At 46.2% G+C, this 20244-nt stretch overlaps 1 protein-coding gene and 1 non-coding gene across 16 annotated transcripts in view; both read right to left on the bottom strand.

The window, feature by feature from the left end:
• The window catches only part of Kmt2c (lysine methyltransferase 2C), a 326532-nt gene extending 307143 nt beyond the window's left edge, over positions 1 to 19389 (bottom strand). For all 15 annotated transcript variants that reach the window (XM_045160005.1, XM_045160010.1, XM_045160012.1 and 12 more), the window contains exon 1: positions 19198 to 19389. In XM_045160005.1, the coding sequence (XP_045015940.1) occupies positions 19198 to 19358 (161 nt within the window). In that variant the 5' untranslated portion in view covers positions 19359 to 19389. The remainder of the gene's footprint in view (positions 1 to 19197) is intronic.
• On the bottom strand, positions 5989 to 6206 carry LOC123464138. The gene has a single exon (XR_006639383.1). It is a non-coding gene; the product is annotated as a small nucleolar RNA U3 (small nucleolar RNA).
• Positions 19390 to 20244: the final 855 nt, after the last annotated feature.

Raw genomic sequence — 20244 nt, 5'->3', positions numbered from 1 at the left:
TATTTGGGGGAAAAAAGGTGAGTTAGTTTGTTTTTCTGTAGTTATATTTTTGAAGCAGAGTCTCACTGTCACCTAGACTGACCTGGAACTCACTCTATAGCCCAGGCTGGCCTGGAACATCCAGTAATCCTCCTATCTCAGTCTCCTAGTTCTGGGATTAAAGGCTACACCACCATACCCAGCCAAAATGAATTTTCTTAAACTCAAAATAAGTTATTTGCCTAGCACTGTTTTCCAATGGCAGCATTGACAATATCTCAAGATACTGGTACCACACTATCCACTAGCAATCCTTCTGCATACTCAACAGCACCTACCTGTCCAAGAAGAATGGAAGCAAAATATAAAAAGGGCTTTGGCTACGGAGATAGCTCAGCAATTAAAGACACTTGCTTGCAAGCCCTGACAGCACAGGTGCAACCCCCCAGTATCCATGTGAAGCCAGATGCACAAACTGGCACATGCATCTGGAGTTCGTTTGCATTGGCAGGAAGCTCTCTCCCACTCTATCTCAAATAAATAAAAATATTTTTTTAAAAGAAAAGATTTGCCAGACATGGTAGCACATGCCTTTAATTCCAGCACTTGGGAGGCCAAGGTAGAAGGATTGCAATGAATCCGAGGCCAACCTGAGACTACTACATACTAAATTCAAGGTCAGCTTGGGCTAGAGCAAGACCCTACTTCCAAAAAAAACAGATAACTGGGTGTGGTGGTGCACGCCTTTCATCCCAGCACTCAGGAAGCAAAAGTAGGAGGACTGCTGTGAGGTGGAGGCCACCCTGAGACTATATAGTGAATTCCAGGTCAGCCTGGGCTAGAGTGAGACCCTACCTCGAAAAAAACAAAAACAAAAGATAGATTTCTGTTATATTCCCATTAAGTGATAATTAACCTCAACCCTTTAAAAAGGAACAAGACACAGGGCTCAACAAACAGAAGGAATGGTAACCTGCAGGACTTAAGGGTCACTAGGGATGCTAATAAGTTGGCAATATAGTGAAGACAAAGCAAAACTAAGAAAAAAACAAGAAAAGGAAAGATAATCCCAATATAAGTTACTTTTAAGTAGGGAAAGCTCTAACTTGTGTTCATTCCAATCTTTCCCCTTTAAAAAAAAAAACACAAAAACATAAACCAAAGCATATCAAAAATCTTAATTGCTCTAGTTCCTGGAGATGCAAGATTGAAAAGCCACCATCACTATCCTGAAAAAGTTCACAGTATAATCACTTTCCTCAGTTGTGTCCCAAGTTACTTGAAAAAATTTTGGACCTCAGAGTAGCAGTTCCCAGCATCAATAATATCAATATTCCAACATAATTCCAACTGAAGGCTATCCTCCTAGCTCTCCCTCCCAAGAGCTGGGATTAGAGGCATATAATACCATGTCCAGCTTTATTTTTGAGACAAGGCCTCAATCTCACACTGCAGCCACCATACCCAGCTCATAATATATAATTAATATATAATAATGTTCTTATTAACTATATGTAAGGCACTGAGGCTTGTTGACACTTATTTAAAAATAAATTAGGTGGAATCCTCCATTTTTGGACAATGGAACACTCAGGAGCCATAGATTGTTGCTAGAAAATTTTCAGTGCGAGGGATGGGATACCTTCCAGTAAGTTGTTGGCCAGGGAGGTTCCTAATGCCTCCAAAACATTATAGGCTATTGGTGAGGCCCTTGCTTTCCCACCAGGAATAGATGGTAAGACCCTATTGCTGAAGACTACACATACTTGGGCTGCAAGGCCACTGAGAAATCCTGCTGGAACTGAGATGATAACCTCCTTCATGTAGACCAGCTGACAGAAAGCTAGAAAAAGCCATTCTACATGCAGTTCAATGGGAGAAAGAGATATCACCAGGAAAGATACTCAACAGTGGACACTGCAAGCCTTATATTTGGCCAGCGAGGCCAAATAAGGGTGCAATAGTGGCACATCTATCAAGGTGGAAACCAACTGCCCTCTAATTGGACTGGAGGCCCACTCCATGGGAGGGAATACATCCCTCATACTGAAAACTTAAAACAGGAGTAGTCATGAGCCCTAGGGGGGTAACATCTGCTGATGTCTGGCTAAATGTATATACTATGCTTATCAAACTTCTCTTAAGATTCATACCCTTTTATATTAATGCTACTCTCACTTTTGGTAGAGAATTCTCTCTTTTCAGATGGCAGTGACCTTGGGACAACTCAGAAGGTATCATGGTGCTGAGAAGAAGTGACTGGAGTACTGAGTAATATCTCGATCACACCTTCCAAGGCTCAGGATCTAATGCAGAAGAGGTGGCAGAAAGAATGTAAGAGCCAAAGGAAGAGTAGAACTTCTTACAAAGTGCTCCCTCCAGACATAAAATGGCCTGGATATCCATGACCTCACAGTGCCTGACACTACCTATACAAGACCATCATAAGAGGAGGAAAAGATCATGACATCAAAATAAAAGACAGACTGCTTGAGATGGGGAGGGGATATGATGGAGAATGGAATTTCAAAGGGGAAAGTGGGGGGGGGGTATTACCATGGGATATTTTTTATAATATTGGAAGAAGTTAATAAAAATTGAGAAAAAAATAAAAATAAATTAGGAAGCCAGGTGTGGTGGCACACACCTTTAACCCCAGCACTTGGGAGGCAGAGGTAGAAGGATTGCCACAAGTTCGAGGTCACCCTGAGACAATATAGTAAATTCTAGGTCAGCATGGGCTACAGTGAAACCCTAGCTTGAAATATAAATAAATAAAACAACAACAGCAGCCACATGGAGGTGGCATACTCACAGACAACACCTTATCTTGCTTACCTTGGCAGTCAAAAAAGAGGAATCTAAACTGGGTGTGGTGGCATATGTCTTTAATCCCAGCAGTTGGGAGACAGAGGTAAGGGAACTGCAGTGAGTTCAAGGCAACCCTGAGACTACATGAGACTACACAGTGAATTCCAGGTCAGCCTGGGCTCTATAGATTGAAACCCTTCCTGGAAAAACCCAAAAGTAAATAAAATAAAATAAAATAAAATAAAAATGATGTGCTGGAGAGATGGCTTAGCAGTTGGGGCGCTTGCCTGCAAGCCAAAGGACCCAGGTTTAATTCCCCAGGACCCATATAAGCCGGTGGCACATGTGTCTAGAGTTCATTTGCAGCAGCCAAAGCTGGCATGCTCATTCTTTCTCCCTCTCTCTCTCTCCCTCTCTCCCTCTCCCTCTCCCCCCCTCTCTTTCTCTCTCTCTCTCTCTCTCTCTCAAATAAATAAAAATATTAAAAATAATAATAGCAGGTGTGGTGGCACACACCTTTAATCCCAGCACTCTGGAGGCAGAGGTAGGAGGATCACCGTGAGTTCGGGGCCAGCCTGAGGCTACATAGTGAATTTCAGGTCAGCCTGGGCTAGAGTGAGACCCCCATCTCAAAACAAAATAAAACAAAACAAAACAAAAAAGGTTATTTACAGGCTGGAGATACTGCTCAGTGGTTAAGGCACTTGCCCATAAAGCCTAGCAACCCAGGTTTAATTCCCCAGTACCCACGTAAAGCCAAATGCACAAAGTGGAGCATGCATCTGGAGTTTGTTTGCAGTGGCTGGAGGCCCTGGCACACCCCTTCACTCTGTCTCTCTTCTCTGCTCTATCTGCTTGCAAATAAATAAATGAATATATTTAAAAAAAAAAAAAGAAGGTAATCTAGGCATGGTGGTGCACACCTTTAATCCCAGTACTCAGGAGGCAGAGGTAGGAGGATTGCCGTGAGTTCGAGGCCACCCTGAGAATAGGTCAGCCTTGACTAGAGTGCGACCCTACTTCAAAAAACAAAAAAAAAAAAAAGAAAAAAAATACATATATATGAAAATGTGTGTGTGTGTGTGTGTGTGTGTGTGTGTGTGTGTGTGTGTGTATTAAGAGAAGTGCTTACTGGGCAGTTTGGTGAGCATAGTATATACATTTAGACAATACCAGCAGATGTTACACCCCTAAGGCTCATGACTAACCCTATTGTAGATTTTCAGTATCAGGATGTATTCCCTCCCATAGAGTGAGCCTCCAGTCCAACTAGAGAGTGGTTGGTTTCCCCCATAACAAACCCACTGGCTCACTTGGCCTGGCTGGCCAACTGTAAGGCTTGCAGTGTCCACTTGTTGAGTGTCTCCACTGGTGATTTCTCTCTCTCCCCCTCATTGAGCTGCATGCAGCACAGCTTCTTCCAGCTTTCTCTCAGCTGGTCTACATGGGGGATATCAGCTCAGCTCCAGCAGGATTTCTCAGTGACCTTGCAGCCCAAGTATATACGTCCCAAACTATTTTTTAAATATAAATGATGATGGGCTGGTGAGATGGCTCAGCAGTTAAGGTGTTTGCCTGTGAAACCTAAGGACTCACATTCAACTTTCCAGGTTCCATGTAAGCCAGACACACAGTGATGCAAGCATGCAAGGTCGCACATGCTCACAAGAAGGTGCATGCATCTGGAGTTCAAATGTAGTGTCTGGACACCCTGGTACACCAATTCTCTCCCTCCCTCCCTCCCCCCCCCTCTCACACACACACACACACACACACACACACACACACACACACACACTAAAAAAAAAAAAAGGCAGTCTGTTGGGCTTGCCTCAAAAAAAAAAAAAAAAATGGAGCTAAGGTCCCAACACATGCCTTTAATCCAAGCACTCCAGAGGCTGAGATAGGAGGATTGCTGTGAGTTGGACGACAACCTGAGATTAATTCCAGGTCAGCATGAGCTACAATGAGACCCTATCTTGAGGGAAGAAAAAAAAAAGGTTTGACACCAGACACACAACTGGGGACAGGCCTTTGAAAGTTATACCCAACCTCTAGGGCCTTGCTGTCTGCCTATAACTCAAGTGCGGGGAGGGGGGGGGCCTGGAGCTTGCTGATCAGCAAGTGCGACCAAAACAGCAGCTCAGCTCAAGGAAATAAAGCAGAAGCGTTATAGGACACCTTGTATTCTCTTCTGACCTCCCCAAGCATGCACACAGGGCCCATGCATCTGCACACCCATACGTACACCACACACACACACACACACACACACACACACACACACACACCTTTAATCCCAGCAAGCACTCACTGTGAGTTCAAGGCCAGTCTGAGACTTCATAATAAATTCCAGGACAGCCTGGACTAGAGTGAGACCCTACTTTGAAAAACCAAAAACATAAAATAAGCTGGGCATGGTGACACATGCCTTTAATCCCAGCACTCGGGAGGCAGAGATAGGATCACCATGAGTTCAAGGCCAACCTGAGATTACAGAATAAATTTCAGATCAGCCTGGGCTAGAATGAGACCCTGCCTGGAAAAACAACAACGGACATGCAAAATCAACAACAACAACAAAACAAAAAGATGGATCAGCAGTTAAAGACACTTGCTTGTAAAGCTTCATGGCCCAGGTTAGCTTCTTTTTTTTTTTTTTGGGGGGGGGGTTGTATAAGGTTCTTACTATAGCCCAGGCTGAACGGAAATTCACTATGTAGTCTTAGGGTAGCCTCTAACTCACAGTGATCCTACCTCTGCCTCCTGAGTGCTGGGACTAAAGGCATGCACCACCATGACCGGCTATTTTTTAAAAGGTAGAATCATACCTTTTGGGCAGTTGACATTCACAATTCTTTGAGATTTTTAAATAAATCCAATCTACAATGGTAACTGCCTTTTATTTTATTTTAAAGAACCTTTTTTTGTTGTTGTTTATTTATTTGAGAGCAACAGACAGAGAAAGAGGGAGAGAGAAAGAGAGAATGGACGTGCCAGGGCCTCCAGCCACTGCAAATGAACTCCAGACACATGCAGCGCCTTGTGCATCTGGCTAACGTGGGTCCTGGGGAATCGAGCCTCAAACTGGGGTCCTTAGGCTTCACAGGCAAGCACTTAACCACTGACCCATCTCTCCAGCCCTGGTAACTTCCTTTTAAATATCAAAACTCAAAAATAATAATAATAATCCATTTTTTCACTCAGACTATGTCCTCTCCTTCCAGCCCTCCCAAAGAAGAGCAGGCATGATCAATCAATGCCCAGTGGCAAAGCAACACCAAGAGCTGGATTTACACTCAGGAGAGAATGCTACACACTCCTCCTCCCCCTCCCTGTACTTTCCAGTACACTACACAGTTAGAGAAACTTCTCTAGTATCGAACTATAGCCATTATCCCTGAAAGTGTAGTCTTTAATAGTCTATTTTATTTCAAAATACTTTAGAGAAATAAATGCCAAAAGTACAGAGCAGCCTCATTTAACTATCTCAGTAAAGGAGGTTTAGAATTTTGGGGTTTATGTTGTTGTTTTGAGGTAAGATCTCACTCTAGCCCTAGCTCAAAGCCAACTCATGCCAAACCTCCTACCTATGCCTCCAAAGTGCTAGGACTAAAAGCATGAATAACCATTCCTAGTTAACAGTAATAATTTCTATCATTTTGTATCCCATATTTTCCCTTGATTCATAAAACCATCTGTTTCCACTACTGCTATTGTTTTTGCTGTACAACAAACCACCACAAAATAAATGAAAGCAAACCCTATTGTATTTATTCATGATTTCACACTCTGGGCTGGGCTCAGCCGGGTGACTCTTCCACTACTCTTACTGGCAGTCACGTCTGTGACTGCACTCAACCACTCTCTTTTTGCATACAGTCTGGGAACGTCTGCCTCTCCACATTCCCTCCAACAGGGATGCAGCCAGATCCTTGAATTGCAGCAACTCACAGTCCCAAGAATGCACAAGAAAAAGCTACCTGCTCCTTTCAAGACTTCCACCCAAGCCTAGCTAAGCACTGCTAGGTGTTCTGCTGGACAAGGTGATCACAAAACTAGCCAAGGGGAAGGCACTACACAACCTTAGAACTACTTACTCATAAGCATGGTCCACTAGCACCAATACAGTAGACTGCCACCTCCTATTTCAGTTTCAGTAAGACCTTGTTGTATGACCCCCAGCAGACTGTAATGTCTCCAGAGCTCATCTGTCTAAAACTTTGAGGGAAGGGTCTGGAGACATGGCTCAGTAGTTAAAGGTGCTTGCTTGCCTCATGAACTGGGTTCGATTCCCCAGTACCCACATAAAGACAGAAAGTGGCACATGCATCTTGAGTTAGTTTGCAGTGGCAAGAGTCCTCGGCATGCCCATTCTCATATTCATTTTCCTCCCTCCCTCCCTCCCCCTCCCCCTCCCTCTCTCTCTCTCTCTCTCTCCTTGCAAAAATAGCCCCTCCCAAAAATTTAAGCTACTTTTTATTGTTTCATTTTTATTTGTTTATTTATTTGAGAGAGAGAGAATGGCATGCCAGGGCCTCCAGAGGCAAGAACTTCATGGCACTTTCGAAGGGACTTTGGCATCTAGCACTTCTGTCGCTAACTGTATTATAATAGGTAGCTGCTTGTTAAGTAACTGACAACCAGTGGCAAGGACAATGGTAAGTCCTTACCAACACCTTAGTACTTAATTTGCACTAGACGCTGTCAACATGACAATCCTGAACAGGTTTACTGGTATGCCCCCTCTAAGGAAGAGACAACCAAGGCACAAAATGTGAACTTTCCCAGGGAAAAATAGCCAGTTGAAAAAACAGAATTTTGGCCGGGCATGGTAGCACACACCTTTAATCCCAGCAGAGGCAGAGGTAGGAGGATTGCCATGAGTTCAAGGCCACCCTGTGACTACATAGTGAATTCCAGGTCAGCCTGGGTCAGAATGAGACTCTACCAAAAAAAAAAAAAACAAAAAAAAAACTGGGGACTGAATATATGGGTTAGCAGTTAAGGCACTTGCCTGCAAAGACCACGTAGGCATCTGGAGTTTGTCTGCAGTAGCTGGAAGCCCTGGCTCACCCATTCTCTCTCTCTATCTCTCTCTGCACCTTTCTCTCTCTCTCTAATAAAAAGAAAGAAAGCCAGCACTATTCTAACGATAAGAAAGAAAGAAAGAAAGAAAGAAAGAAAGAAAGAAAGAAAGAAAGAAAGAAAGAAAGAAAGAGGGATAGATAACCTCAAACTTTCATCATCCTACCTCAGCCTCCAAAGTGCAGGAATTTCAGGTAGAGGCCACCATGAGTGGCAGAACGTGGATTTGAAACCAGGTAAACTTGGCTCCAGAATCCCAAATATCTGCAGATCTTGTATTTCTCACTTGTGAAATAGTATTTTTAAATTACTTTTGTTGGAAGGGGGGACTGGGTCTCACTCTACCTCAAGCTGATCTGGAACTCACTCTATAGCCACAAGCTAGCTCAAACTCAATGTTCTTCCTACCTCTGCCGTTTTGCTTTGTTAGGGAGGGTCTCACTCTAGCCCAGGCCGACCTGGAATTCACTATGTAGTCTCAGAGTGGCCTAGAACTCATTGTGATCCTCCTCCGACCTTTGCCTCCCGAGGCTGGGATTAAAGGCCTGTGCCAAAGTGACCAGCTCCAACTTTTTCAAAAATCAGGAATTGCATTAGAAAGTATATACTCCCTAAAGGAACAATACTTGTTATGTATCCTCCCAAATCTTTTTCTACCCACAAAATAAACATGATTTGGGCTTGTGCACATGTACTAAGCAAACAACACTACAACTCCTACAAAGGTTTTCATCAAGCTAACAATGTAGCAGGTAGTCACCCACATTGCTACCCTTAGATTTATGTCTTGATCTTGATAAAAACTAAACAGGGGGCTGGAGAGATGGCTTAGTGGTTAAGGCATTTGCCTACAAAGCCAAAGGATCCCAGTTCAACTCTCTAGGACCCACGTAAGCCAGATGCACAAGGGGGTGCATGTGTCTGGAGCTCATTTGCTGTGGCTGGAGGCCCTGGTGTGCCCATTCTCTCTCTCTCTTTCTTTCTCTCAAATAAATAAATTATGTTTTAAAACAATTAAAGAAACTACACAGTAGGGAGTCATGGGTGTAGAACCTACCTGGCAAAGATGGAGGGAGGGAAGGAAGGAGGGAGGGAGAAGAGTGGTAAGCTTACTTAGAAAGTGTGGTGTCCTTGGTTCATCCTCAGAACCACTGCTTAGAAGGGCTTCAGGTTAAGTCATATCTTAAATTACTTAGCCTATTCAACCCCTAAATCCCAACCCTACACCCCCAAATGCTGTTTGAACATTTTTATCTTCTAGCCACCTATGCCAGAAACTTCAAAGATTCCTCCTCTGCAGTGACTAAGATCTCCCCTTTCCTGCTGCACTACCAACAATCTACCCTTTGCCTTGATGACCTCATGCCACAACTATTGCAACAGTGGCATTATCTTTGCCTCCAGGTAACTCCTCTCTTCATACTTACTGCCAGGGTAACTTTTCTAAAATAGCCATTATCTAAGCACCAGTTACTCGAGTGCCTACATTCAACATCATTAAATGCTGAACAGAATAATAAATAAATAAGATTCTTTTTTTTTTTTTTTCTTTTTTGAGGTAGGATTTCGCTCTAGCCCAACCTGACCTGGAGTCACCATGTAGTCTCAGGCTGACCTCCAACTCACACCACCACACCCAGCAATAAATAAGATTTCTGGTCCTAGGAAGACGGTAAGCATTTTTTAATAATTTTATGTATACACAGGTGGTGTGTGAGTCTGTGTGCATGGATGAGTAGCTACAGGGTCTCTTGTCAATGCAAACAAACACCAGACTCAGGCTGCACTTTTTGCGTTCAGCTTTATATGGGTACTGAGGGATCAAACCTGGGCCAACAGGCTTTTCAAGCAAGTGCCTTTAACTGCTGAGCCATCATCACCCCAGGCCTGGTTTTTTGTTGTTGTTGTTGTTGTTGGTTTTTTTGGTTTTTCAAGGTAGGGTCTCACTGTAGCCCCAGGCTGACCTGTAATTCACTATGTAGTTTCAGGGTGGCCTCGAACTCATGACGATCCTCCTACCTCTGCCTCCCAAGTACTAGGACTAAAGGTGTGTGACCCACCATGCCCAACTTCTTTCTTTCTTTCTTGAGGCAGAGGCTGTCTAGACCAGGCTGACCTGAAACTCTGCAGCTCAGGAGATCCTGCTACCTCCAGAGTGCTGGGATTATAGGTGTGGCCTCAAACTCACTAGAAAGCCAGAACTTCTAATACGAGTGCTGGAATCACAAAAATGTACCACCACACCCAGCCAAAAATTATCTTAAAGTTGAGCCAGGCGTGGTGGCACATGCCTTTAATCCTGGCCCTTGGGAGGCAGAGGTAGGAGGCTCACTGTGAGTTGGAGGCCATCCTGAGACTACATAGTGAATTCCAGGTCAGCATGAGCCAGAGTGAGAACCTACCTTGAAAAAAAAATCTTAAAATTGTAGGGCTAGAGATATGGCTCAGGGTTCAAGACCCTCATTTGCAAAGTCTTAACAGCCCCAGTTGGACCTCCCAGGATCCACGTGAAGCCATATGCACAATGTGGCATTTGTCTGCAACAGTAGACCCTGAGTTTATCCATAAATGTGCATACATTGGTGCACCTGCATGCTCATGCACAAGCACGAAAATGATGAAATTGCACAGATTCCCATTAATATTTTTTTTGAGGAGGGAATTCACTCTGTAGTCCCTCATAGAGATCCTCCTACCTCTGCCTCCTGAGTACTGGGATTAAAATGTTGGGCACCACCAAGCCTGGCTCTGAACATATTAATTTAGGGTACTAAAAAAAAAAAAAGGAGGCTGGAGAGATGGCTTAGCAGCCTTAGCCTAAGGATGATCCAGGTTTGATTCTCCAGGTCCCACATAAGACAGATGCACAAGGTGGCACATGCATCTCGAGTTCGTTTGCAGAGGTTAGAGGCCCTGGCATGCCCATTCATATTCATTCTCTCTCTCCCTCCCTCTCTCCCTCTCTCCTTCTCTTTCTCTCTCTCTCTCTCTCCTCTAATAAATAAATAAAATAAAAATAAATCTTTAAAACAAACAAACAAAACAAAAAAAAAAAAGCCAGGCATTGTGGTGCATGCCTTAGATCCCAGCACTTGGGAGGCAGAAATGTAGGAGGATTGCTGTGAGTTCGGGGACAACCTGAGACTACATAGTGAATTCCAGGTCAGACTGGGCTAGAGTGAGACCCTACCTCAAAAAACAAAATTTTAAAATTTCATATACAAATCCAAGTTTCTGGCCTGTGAAAAAAAGATCAAAATAATTTCTCATATAGAAACCATTAACAAGAATTATTTGTCAAGACGCACCCTCAGAAAGGCATAAAGGTTCTTAAGACTCCAAGATTAAACCAGATATGGCTCATGCCTCTAATCCCAAAGTTCAAGGTAGTATTTGGCTACATGGAGAGTTCAAGGCCATCCTGAGCTATATAAGACCCCGTCTCAAAAATACTATAAAAGGGCTGGAAAGATAGCTTAGCAGTTAAGCACTTGCCTGTGAAGCCTAAGGACCCTGGTTCAAGTCTCAATTCCTTAAAAATATTTTTAAAATATACTATAAAATAAAAAAAAAATAGAAAAGTCTCTCCATGCCTGTTTTACTCACCAATTTTTCTCAACCCAAGGCCTCCAGGGTAACCTATCATTCAGGAACTTATAAGCAGCTTGCAACTCATTTAAGTGCCTATCTAGTGCCTATAAACTCCTGAAAACACTGTACTACAGGGTAAAGCCCAAACTCATTAGTCCAAGAACCATCAATCACAGCTTGATCCTAGTCCCTATAGTAAACCTCTGTTCTATTCACAGTCAACCAGAAAAAAAGTTTTACACCTCCTTAATAATTTTATTCCCAGGCTGGAGAGATGGCTTAGTGGTTAAGATGCTTGCCTGTGAAGCCTAAGGACCCATGTTAAATTCTTCAGGTCTCATGTAAGCTAGCTGCACAAGGTGGTGCATGCAGTTTGTCTGCAGTGGATAGAGGCCATGGCACACCCATTCTCCCTCCCTCCCTCACACACACACACTCCCTCTCTCTCTCTCCTGCTCTCTCTCTCATAAATAAAAGCTTTTTTAAAAAGTGTTTAATTTTATTCCCACTGTTCACCAACCAAACCAATTTTCTTTTCTTTCTTTCTTTTTTTTCATTCAACTTAGCTAACTAAACCCTACCAACCCATCAAGAACCAATTCAAACAGTATTTCCTGAAATTTTCTGACAATTCCACTTGGTCACAGTGAATCTTCCTGCAGAGCTGACCAGAAAATTCAACACTCACATGTTCCAGAGGACCATGTGCCAAAGATCTAAGAAGTTTGAAAGCAGAGGCTGGAGAGATGGCTTAGCAGTTAAAGCACTTGCCTGCGAAGCCTAAGAACCCATGTAAGCCACATGCACAAAGTCTCACATGTGTCTGGAGTTCGTTTGGCTAGAGGCCCTGGCACATCCAGTCTCTCTCTTTCTCTCCTAAATTTTATATATACACATATAATGTGTTATATATATACACACACATATACATATAGATTATACATACATATTATATATATATATATATATTATATATATATAAAATATATATATATAAATATATATATATATTTAAAAATAAAGAAACAAAAGTAAAAGCAGAGCAAGTATGGGAGAGATTGTTACATCAGTACTCTTGTTGCAGAGGCAAGAGGATCATGGCAAGTTCAAGGCCAGCCAGGTCTGCATATGGAGTTCCAGTCAGCCCACATCTACATATTGAGATCCTGTCTCAAAGCAAAATAATTAAGAGCCAGGTGGGTGGTACACACCTTTAATCCTAGCACTGGGGAGGCAGTGGTAGGAGGATCACCACGAGTTTGAGGCCAGCCTAAAACTACATAGTGAATTCCAGGTCAGCCTGAGCTAGAGTGAGACCCTACCTCGTAAAAACCAAAATAAGTAAGTAAGTAAACTACTTCTTCACAACCGTGCATCATCATCCATACAGCTCCCGCTATTACACCACAGCAGGAGCAAAGTGAATCAACTTCAGTGCCTCTCACACAGGCCTCTTCTACAATAGTAAAGTTTACAAAGACTGCGTCACTCCTGCCTCTCTCAGACTGCACTGAGCCCCTCAACATTCAGGTCAATGGATCATGATAACCACCAGCATCCATCATCCACACAGGCCACCAGAGAAAGAAATCATCCCATTTCACTCCAGAACTTTTGCGATTTATCTTGCCAAGACGTTCTGAAAATAGCCACTGCACTGCAGACATGATAAAGGAAAAGTTTGAGAGGGGACAGAGACCATCAGCTTGCCAAAACTAAAAAAGATAAAAAATACAGAAAGATTATTTTTTTTTTTTTAAATTTTTTTTTGTTGTTGTTGTTTATTTATTTGAGAGCGACAGGGAGAGAAAGAGTGAGTGAGAGAGAGAGAATGGGCACGCCAGGGCCTCCAGCCACTGCAAACGAACTCCAGATGCGTGCGCCCCCTTGTGCATCTGGCTAACGTAGGTCCTGGGGAATCGAGCCTCGAACCAGTGTCCTTAGGCTTCACAGGCAAGCGCTTAACCACTAAGCCATCTCCCCAGCCCAGAAAGATTATTTTTAAAGGGACACATCCATTAGAACATTAATTGCACACTAGGGATGTAGCTCAACAGTAGAGTGGCTTGCGTTGTATGCATGAGGCCCTGAGTTCAATCCCTCCCATTGCAATATAAAGAAAATGAAGGGCTGGAGGGATGGCTTAGTGGATAAGGTATTTGCCTGCAAAGCCAAAGGATCCTGGTTCAACTCTCCAGGACCCACATAAGCCAGATGCACAAGGGGTGCATGCATCTGGAGTTCATTTGCAGTGGCAGGAAGCCGTGGCATGCACATTCTCATTCATTCTCTTTCTCTCTCCTTCCCCCTCCCATAAATAAATAAATAAGAAAATAAATAAAATATATTTAAAAAAAGAAAAAGAAAATGAAGTTTACTTCACAGTAGCTAAAGATTATGTTCACAGAGCCAGGCATGGCAGTGCATGCTTTTAATCCCAGCACTCAGAAGACTGAGATGGGAGGATCTCCATAAAGTCCAGGCCAGCCTGGGCTACTAAGCAAGTTCCAGGTCAACCTGGACTAGAGTGAGACTCTCCCTCAAAGCCCTTCCTCCACAACCACAACAACAAACTGCATTTACCCAAGAGCCTCACAGATGAAAAGCTAAATCACAACATATATCAAGGGCGCCTCTCACTTCTCTAAAACAGGCCAAAGTACAATGTTCACTATAGCGAACCTGACTGCTTTTATTTCAAGGTCTCTGAAGGTCCATGGAAAGCCTCAAATAAGATACAGGTTAGACAATCAGTGGCCTGCAGTACACCATGCAACTTTGTATAACACAGGAATCAGTCACCCTGCAAAATGACTACAAATCTGACATCATGTAACTGAGATAGAAAAGTATAATACAACACAAATTTTTTGTTTGTTTTTGGTTTTTCTGAGGTAGGGTCTGGCTCTAGCCTAGACTGACCTGGAATTCACTCTGTAGTCCCAGGCTGGTCTTGAACTCACAAAATAATCCTTTTACCTCTGCCTCCCACATGCTAGGATTAAAGGCATGTTCCAGCACACCCAGCTTGTTTTATTTTTTTCAAGGTACGGTCTCACTCTAGCCTAGACTAGCTGACCTGGAATTCACTACTCCCAGGCTGGCTTCAACTCACAGCAATCCTCCTACCTCTGCTTCCCTAGTGCTGGGATTAAAAGTGTGTGCCACCAAGCCTGGGTACACTTTTTTTTTCTTTTTTTTTTGGGGGGGGGAGAGTTGGAACCCTCTACGTAGTAAAAAGACCTTAAATTTCTGATCCCCCTGCCTCTACCTTCAGAGTGCTGGGATTACAGGTATACACCACCATGCCCAGTTTATAAACCACAATTCTAAGAATGGGAAATTAAGGTGTAGTAATATCTTTAAGAATTATTATTTATGAAAGAGAGAGGTGCAGACAGAGGAGAGAGAGGGAGGGAGAGGGAAAGAATGGGCATACCAGGGCCTTTAGCCATTACAAATGACCACCAGATGCAAATGCCACTTATGCATCTGGCTTTATGTGGGTATTGAGGAATCGAACCTAGGTCCTTACTCTTTGCAGGCAAGCGTCTTACCACTGAGCCATCTCTCCAGCCCTGTACTAATAGTTTTAAATTTACATGGAAATTCAGGCTTACATATTAATAACCAAGGTAAAAATTATGACACTGCCAGCATGTTAGCGCACACCTTTAATCTCAGCACTTGGGAGGCAGGAGTAAGGAGGATCACTGATGAGTTCAAGGCCACCATAAGACGACAGAGTGAATTCCAGGTCAGCCTGAGCTACATTTGAGACCCTACTTCAAAAATATCCAAAAAAAAAAAAAAAATACATGACACTAGAAATATCAAATTCTAAAATGTTAGAAATTCCTACAATAGTAAACCACAGTGAAGTCAGTTTAGAGAACAATGTCTAGCAGACAAGAGAGGTTAGCAATCGTCAGCATCTCAATTAAAACTTCAATGCCTGCTAATAGGCCAGAGGCCAGTATAGGGAAAAAATCTCATTTATTTAATTTCTTGAAAAACAATAAAAATTAAGAGAGCTAAAAAACAAAAATAAGAAAGATATCACATGCTGGTCATAGTTGTTTATGCCTATTATCTCAGCAATGGGAAACTGAGGCAAGAGGATACAAGTTCCAGGCCAGCTTGGACTGGACAGTGAGTTAGTTCCAGGTCAGTTTGGGATATGCATTGAAGTCTTTGTCTCCAAAGGAGGGGGAGAATAAATGCCAGGTGTGGTGGTTGGCGCATACCTTTAATCCCAGCCCTCAGGAGGCAGAGGTGGGTGGATGGGATCACAGTGAGTTTGAGGCCAGCCTAAGACTACACAATGAATTCCAGGGGGAAAAAAGGAGGTAGGTGTGGATTGACTCAAAAAGGGCCAAGGAGAGTTCCTCAGAAGCCCTATCCTTACCACCTGAAACAAAGGGCTCCAACACTCACCCATTCCATCTTTAACAAGAACTCTGGTGAGTGGGTAAGGAATATGGTAGACCATGTCCTTGGCTTCTCAGCTTAGTCTAAGGAAGGAGAAAATGAGATCACACACTAAGTGAAGTTTAAGACTAAAAGGAAAAATAACTGGCTACTTGCATGTGCAATACCCTGGCAAGCAGGGGCTACTTCACTGGTGGAAAGACCAGTCCCTCAGATAAAGATAAGGAGCACTGGGCTGGTTAAGGCACTTTCCTGCAAAGCCAAAAGACCCAGGTTCCATTCTCCACTACCCACATAAAGCCAGAGACACAAAGTGGCTCATGCATCTGGAGTTCATTTGCAGTGGCCAGGAGGTCCTGGAGTGCCCAGACTCTATATGCCTCTGCCTCCTCCCTCAAAAAAATAAATATTTTTAAATTTAAAAAAAAAGATTATGAACACTCCAAATAACCAAATAATTAGTCTTTACAATTAAAGAGACTTTTTAGACAAATGTAAATTTCACTGTTTCACTTGACATTTGTACAAAAGGAAATCCCTATTTATATACCTACTCTTCAAATTCTACCCTGAAGATTAATACCTTAAGTTCAAAATGTTTGCTTTAAGTAATTAACATAATTTTACCTATGGTTAATATAAAATCATTAACTACCTAGCCTATGCCTTTTAAATATAAAACAAAGCCAGCTAGCTAAAAACTATAAAAACAAGAAAAAATGTTTATCTAGTTAGCAAAAATTCAAATATAAGAGTGCATGGTTCCTTTTTTTTTTTTTTTAATCCAAAAGCAAATATACTATCCACTTGTTAAAAACATAAGGCATCTTTTCTAATTAAAACCACTTAGCAAGCCAGGTGTGGTGATGCATGCCTTTAATCTCAGCACTCAGGAGGCAGAGGTAGAAGGATGGCTATGAGTTCGAGGGCAACCTGAGTCTACATAGTGAATTCCAGGTCAGCCTGGCCTAGAGCAAAACAGTACCTGGGGAAGGGAGGTGGGGGAGGGAATCTCCGGGCATTAGTGATCAACACTGACAGCATTAAAACCTCTGTGTCATTTCACAGTATATCACCTATGACAAACCTAAATCGCATGTTACACATCAGTTTCACTTTCAGGGTCTTCATTAATTTCAGGGTCTTTTCTGCATGGATTCTACTATGACACAGATATACACAAACCCTTCTCTGCCTTCCACTTCCCATACTAGCTCCAGTACGGTATTTTAAAAACAATTCGGGATTCCATTCCCTTCAAAACACCTCATTTTACAGAATTTACTAGAAATTTGGAGCTGTCAGTCATAACCACTTTTCTGTAGAATGCTGTACTGCTTTTTAAATTGAAACGGAAATATTCAGAACTAAACATATTCCAGAGTTTGTTAATTATACTGTCACTCTTTAGAAATTCAGCTACTCAGGTCATTTTTTTTCACTCATAATATGATAAGAATTAAAATACAACTAAATCAACCTTTCTTCCAGGGCACACAGGAGTTACACTAATGCAACTGAGCTCATTTCAATAATAGGGAAGTGTGTGTGTGTGTGTATGTGTGTGTGTGTGTACGTGCGCGCGCATGCCTGGGAACAAGCACGAGAGCTTTTAGGCATATCAGGTTAAAAGTGTGACAACAGTGACGTCTCTTTCTAAAGGAAAAATCTAAAACATACAGTAATTTCAAACTAACATTCAGTAAGAGGTCAAAAATTTTGTTCAAATAGTGAACATGGGAAAGAATGGAAGTAAAACTCTAATGCGGTTTTGTCCTCTGTTGCTTTCAAAAAGAATACAAAAAAAGTGACCACGAACTCCACCTTCCATCTCCAAATTTCAGTTAAGGTCGGCATAATAATGGCATTTATGCCTGGTATCAGTTTACAAGGCAAGTGACAGAATCACCACATCTTAACTTTGTATCACAAAGAAACTAAGGCTGCAACGTACATGTTTCGAGATTTCTCATAGCTAGGTGAGATCTGCCAATAAAATATGGAGGCAACTGAAGGCCCCGAAACGTTTCCATAGCGCAATGATGGGCGGCAAGGCGAGAAAAGCAGCGCGCACCCCGACAGCAGTAGCAGCTCCGTGGGTTCCCACAACCCTGCTACACCTCAATTAACACCACGATCTTCACTCCGAACACCCAACGGAGCAGCACCGCGGAGAAGTGGGTGCCGCGGGGAAGCAAGGGAGTCGCGCGCCCGCAGACGCGCCAGCGTCCTCCACGGCCCAGCTCCCCGTGCGCCGCGCCTCCCCTCCACCGCCAGCATACAATGCAACGAGCGGGCAGCACACGCCAGCCCGCAACTTTGAAAGACGTCCCCGGTCGTGAGCCCAGCATCCCGACGAGCCACCAAGGCAGAGCGATTCCCTACGCCGCGGGCACTGCCCCTGCCCCGGGATTGGACGCGGGGGGGGGAAGGTGAGATCCTTCATCGTCCACGGACCAACTTCGCGGGTACCCACTCCACGCTGGCACGCACGCTCGTCGGCCACCCGGGACGCCGGGGCTCACTCCTTGTACGCTGGGAGACCATCGAAACCTGCCCGGGCCCGGGCGACGGTGCAAGTGGCGAGGGGAAGGGACGCGGGAGGCGAAGGCTGCGGGGTCCCGTCCGTTCCTCTTCCCCCCACACCGACACCCGGGCATCACGGAGCCCCTGGGGTGGGCGGGAATCCCGGCGGGGCTCGCCCGCACCTGGGGGTTCGCCACGCTCCGGGCAGTGGGGGAGGGGAGGTCTCGGCCGGCTTCCTCCTCCCGTATCATTACGGGGAGAAAACACAGGTTGTGCGAACGGGGGATGAAAGAGAAAAAAAAGAAAGAAAGTTGAAGGATCCGGGAAGCTGACAAAGAAAAGACCGCCCGGCCCGCGGAGGCACCGCGCCGCCCAGCGCCCGCCCGCCGGGGACCACCTGGCCGCGGCGTTTTGACAGCTCCGCTCGCCCAGGAGCCGGCGGCTTTGTGGCCCCGGGAGCGCGGCCCGGCACGGCCCCCGGACGGGCGAGGGCAGCACCTGGGCGGACTCCGCCTCGGCCACGGGGAACCGACGGTGAAATACGCCTCCCACAAGTGGAAAAGTAAAAGTGCGCGGCGCGCGGGGCCGGGGGGAGCGCGCGGGGCGGCGGGCGGGCGTCCTGCGGGGATCGCCGCCCCGCCCCGCCCCCCCTCCCGGGCCGAGGGGCCGCGGGCCGGGCGCCGAGGGGTGCGGGCGGGCGGGCGGGCGCCTGACAGCTCGGGGCCGCGCCGCCGCTGGCCGCCCGCCTGGCTTCCCTCGCGCTCAACTTACTTCTTTCTGGCTCTCTGGAAAGGGGAAGCGCCATCTTTGCGAGGCCGGCCCCGAGGTCTTTTGTCTGCGGCTGCGGGGCTCGGGGCCGGGGCTCCGGGTTCCTCCGGGGGAGGCGGCGGCGGCTGCGGCTGCTCCGCGCTCCTGTCCTCCTCCGACGACATTCCTAGTCACCAGGAAAGACACATGGATCCCGGTCCTCCTCCTGAGGGGCTCCTCCCGCTGCCGCCGCCGCCGCCGCCGCCGCCGCCGCCGCCGCGGCCACCGCCGCCGCCGCTGCTGCTCGGGTTGCTCCTCCCCGGCTCAGCCTCTCGCATCGCCCGCGGCCCCGGGAGCGGGAGCAGCAGCAGCAGCAGCAGCAGCAGCAGCAGCAGCAGGTACCGGGAGAGGCGGCAACATGGAGCGAGCAGGACACGCACTCACACACATCGGCGCGGGCGCGCGCACTCGGCGCGCAGGGGCCGGTGGACAGGGGGGGGGGGGGGACGCCGGGGCGGGGCGGGACGGCCGGGGCGGGGCGCGGCGGGGCCGGGCCGCAGGGAGGGGACGCCGCGGCGAGGCGAGGCGAGGCGAGGCCGGGCGAGGCGAGGCGGGGCGGGGCGGGGCGGGGCGGCCGCCCGGGAAAGAGAGGGGAGGGGGTCTGCGCCTGCGCCCCTCCCCCAGGCCGCCCCGCGGCGGGAGGAGAAAGGGCCGCGGCGGGGGCGGCGGGAGCCACGCCCCGAAGGCCGCCCCTCCCCCGCGCCGTCACTCGGGCCCGGGGCGGCGGCGGCGAAGTTTTGACAGCTGCTGCAGTCGCGGTGGTGGGTTCCGGGCTCGCGCCCGCCCCTCGCTCCCTGGCCGCCCGTTCCCGGGCCGCGGAGGAGGAGGAGGAAGTTTGGCGGCTGTGCGCTCACCGCACACGCACGACGCACACTCGGCCGTGGCCGGGCAACCCGCGCCGGAGACAGACCTGGCTAAGTCGTCCGCCGCGGCGCCCACACGCCAGCGCCCCCGCCCCCCGCGCACTCCCCGCGCGTCCCCCCCTCTCCCCCCCCCACACACACACCCGCG

This window comes from Jaculus jaculus, chromosome 10 (assembly GCF_020740685.1).
Source record: "Jaculus jaculus isolate mJacJac1 chromosome 10, mJacJac1.mat.Y.cur, whole genome shotgun sequence".
In the NCBI taxonomy this organism is placed as follows: Eukaryota; Metazoa; Chordata; class Mammalia; order Rodentia; family Dipodidae; genus Jaculus; species Jaculus jaculus.
The sequence above is the reverse complement of the archived record's forward strand: the minus strand, read 5'-3'. Positions and strand labels throughout refer to the sequence as shown.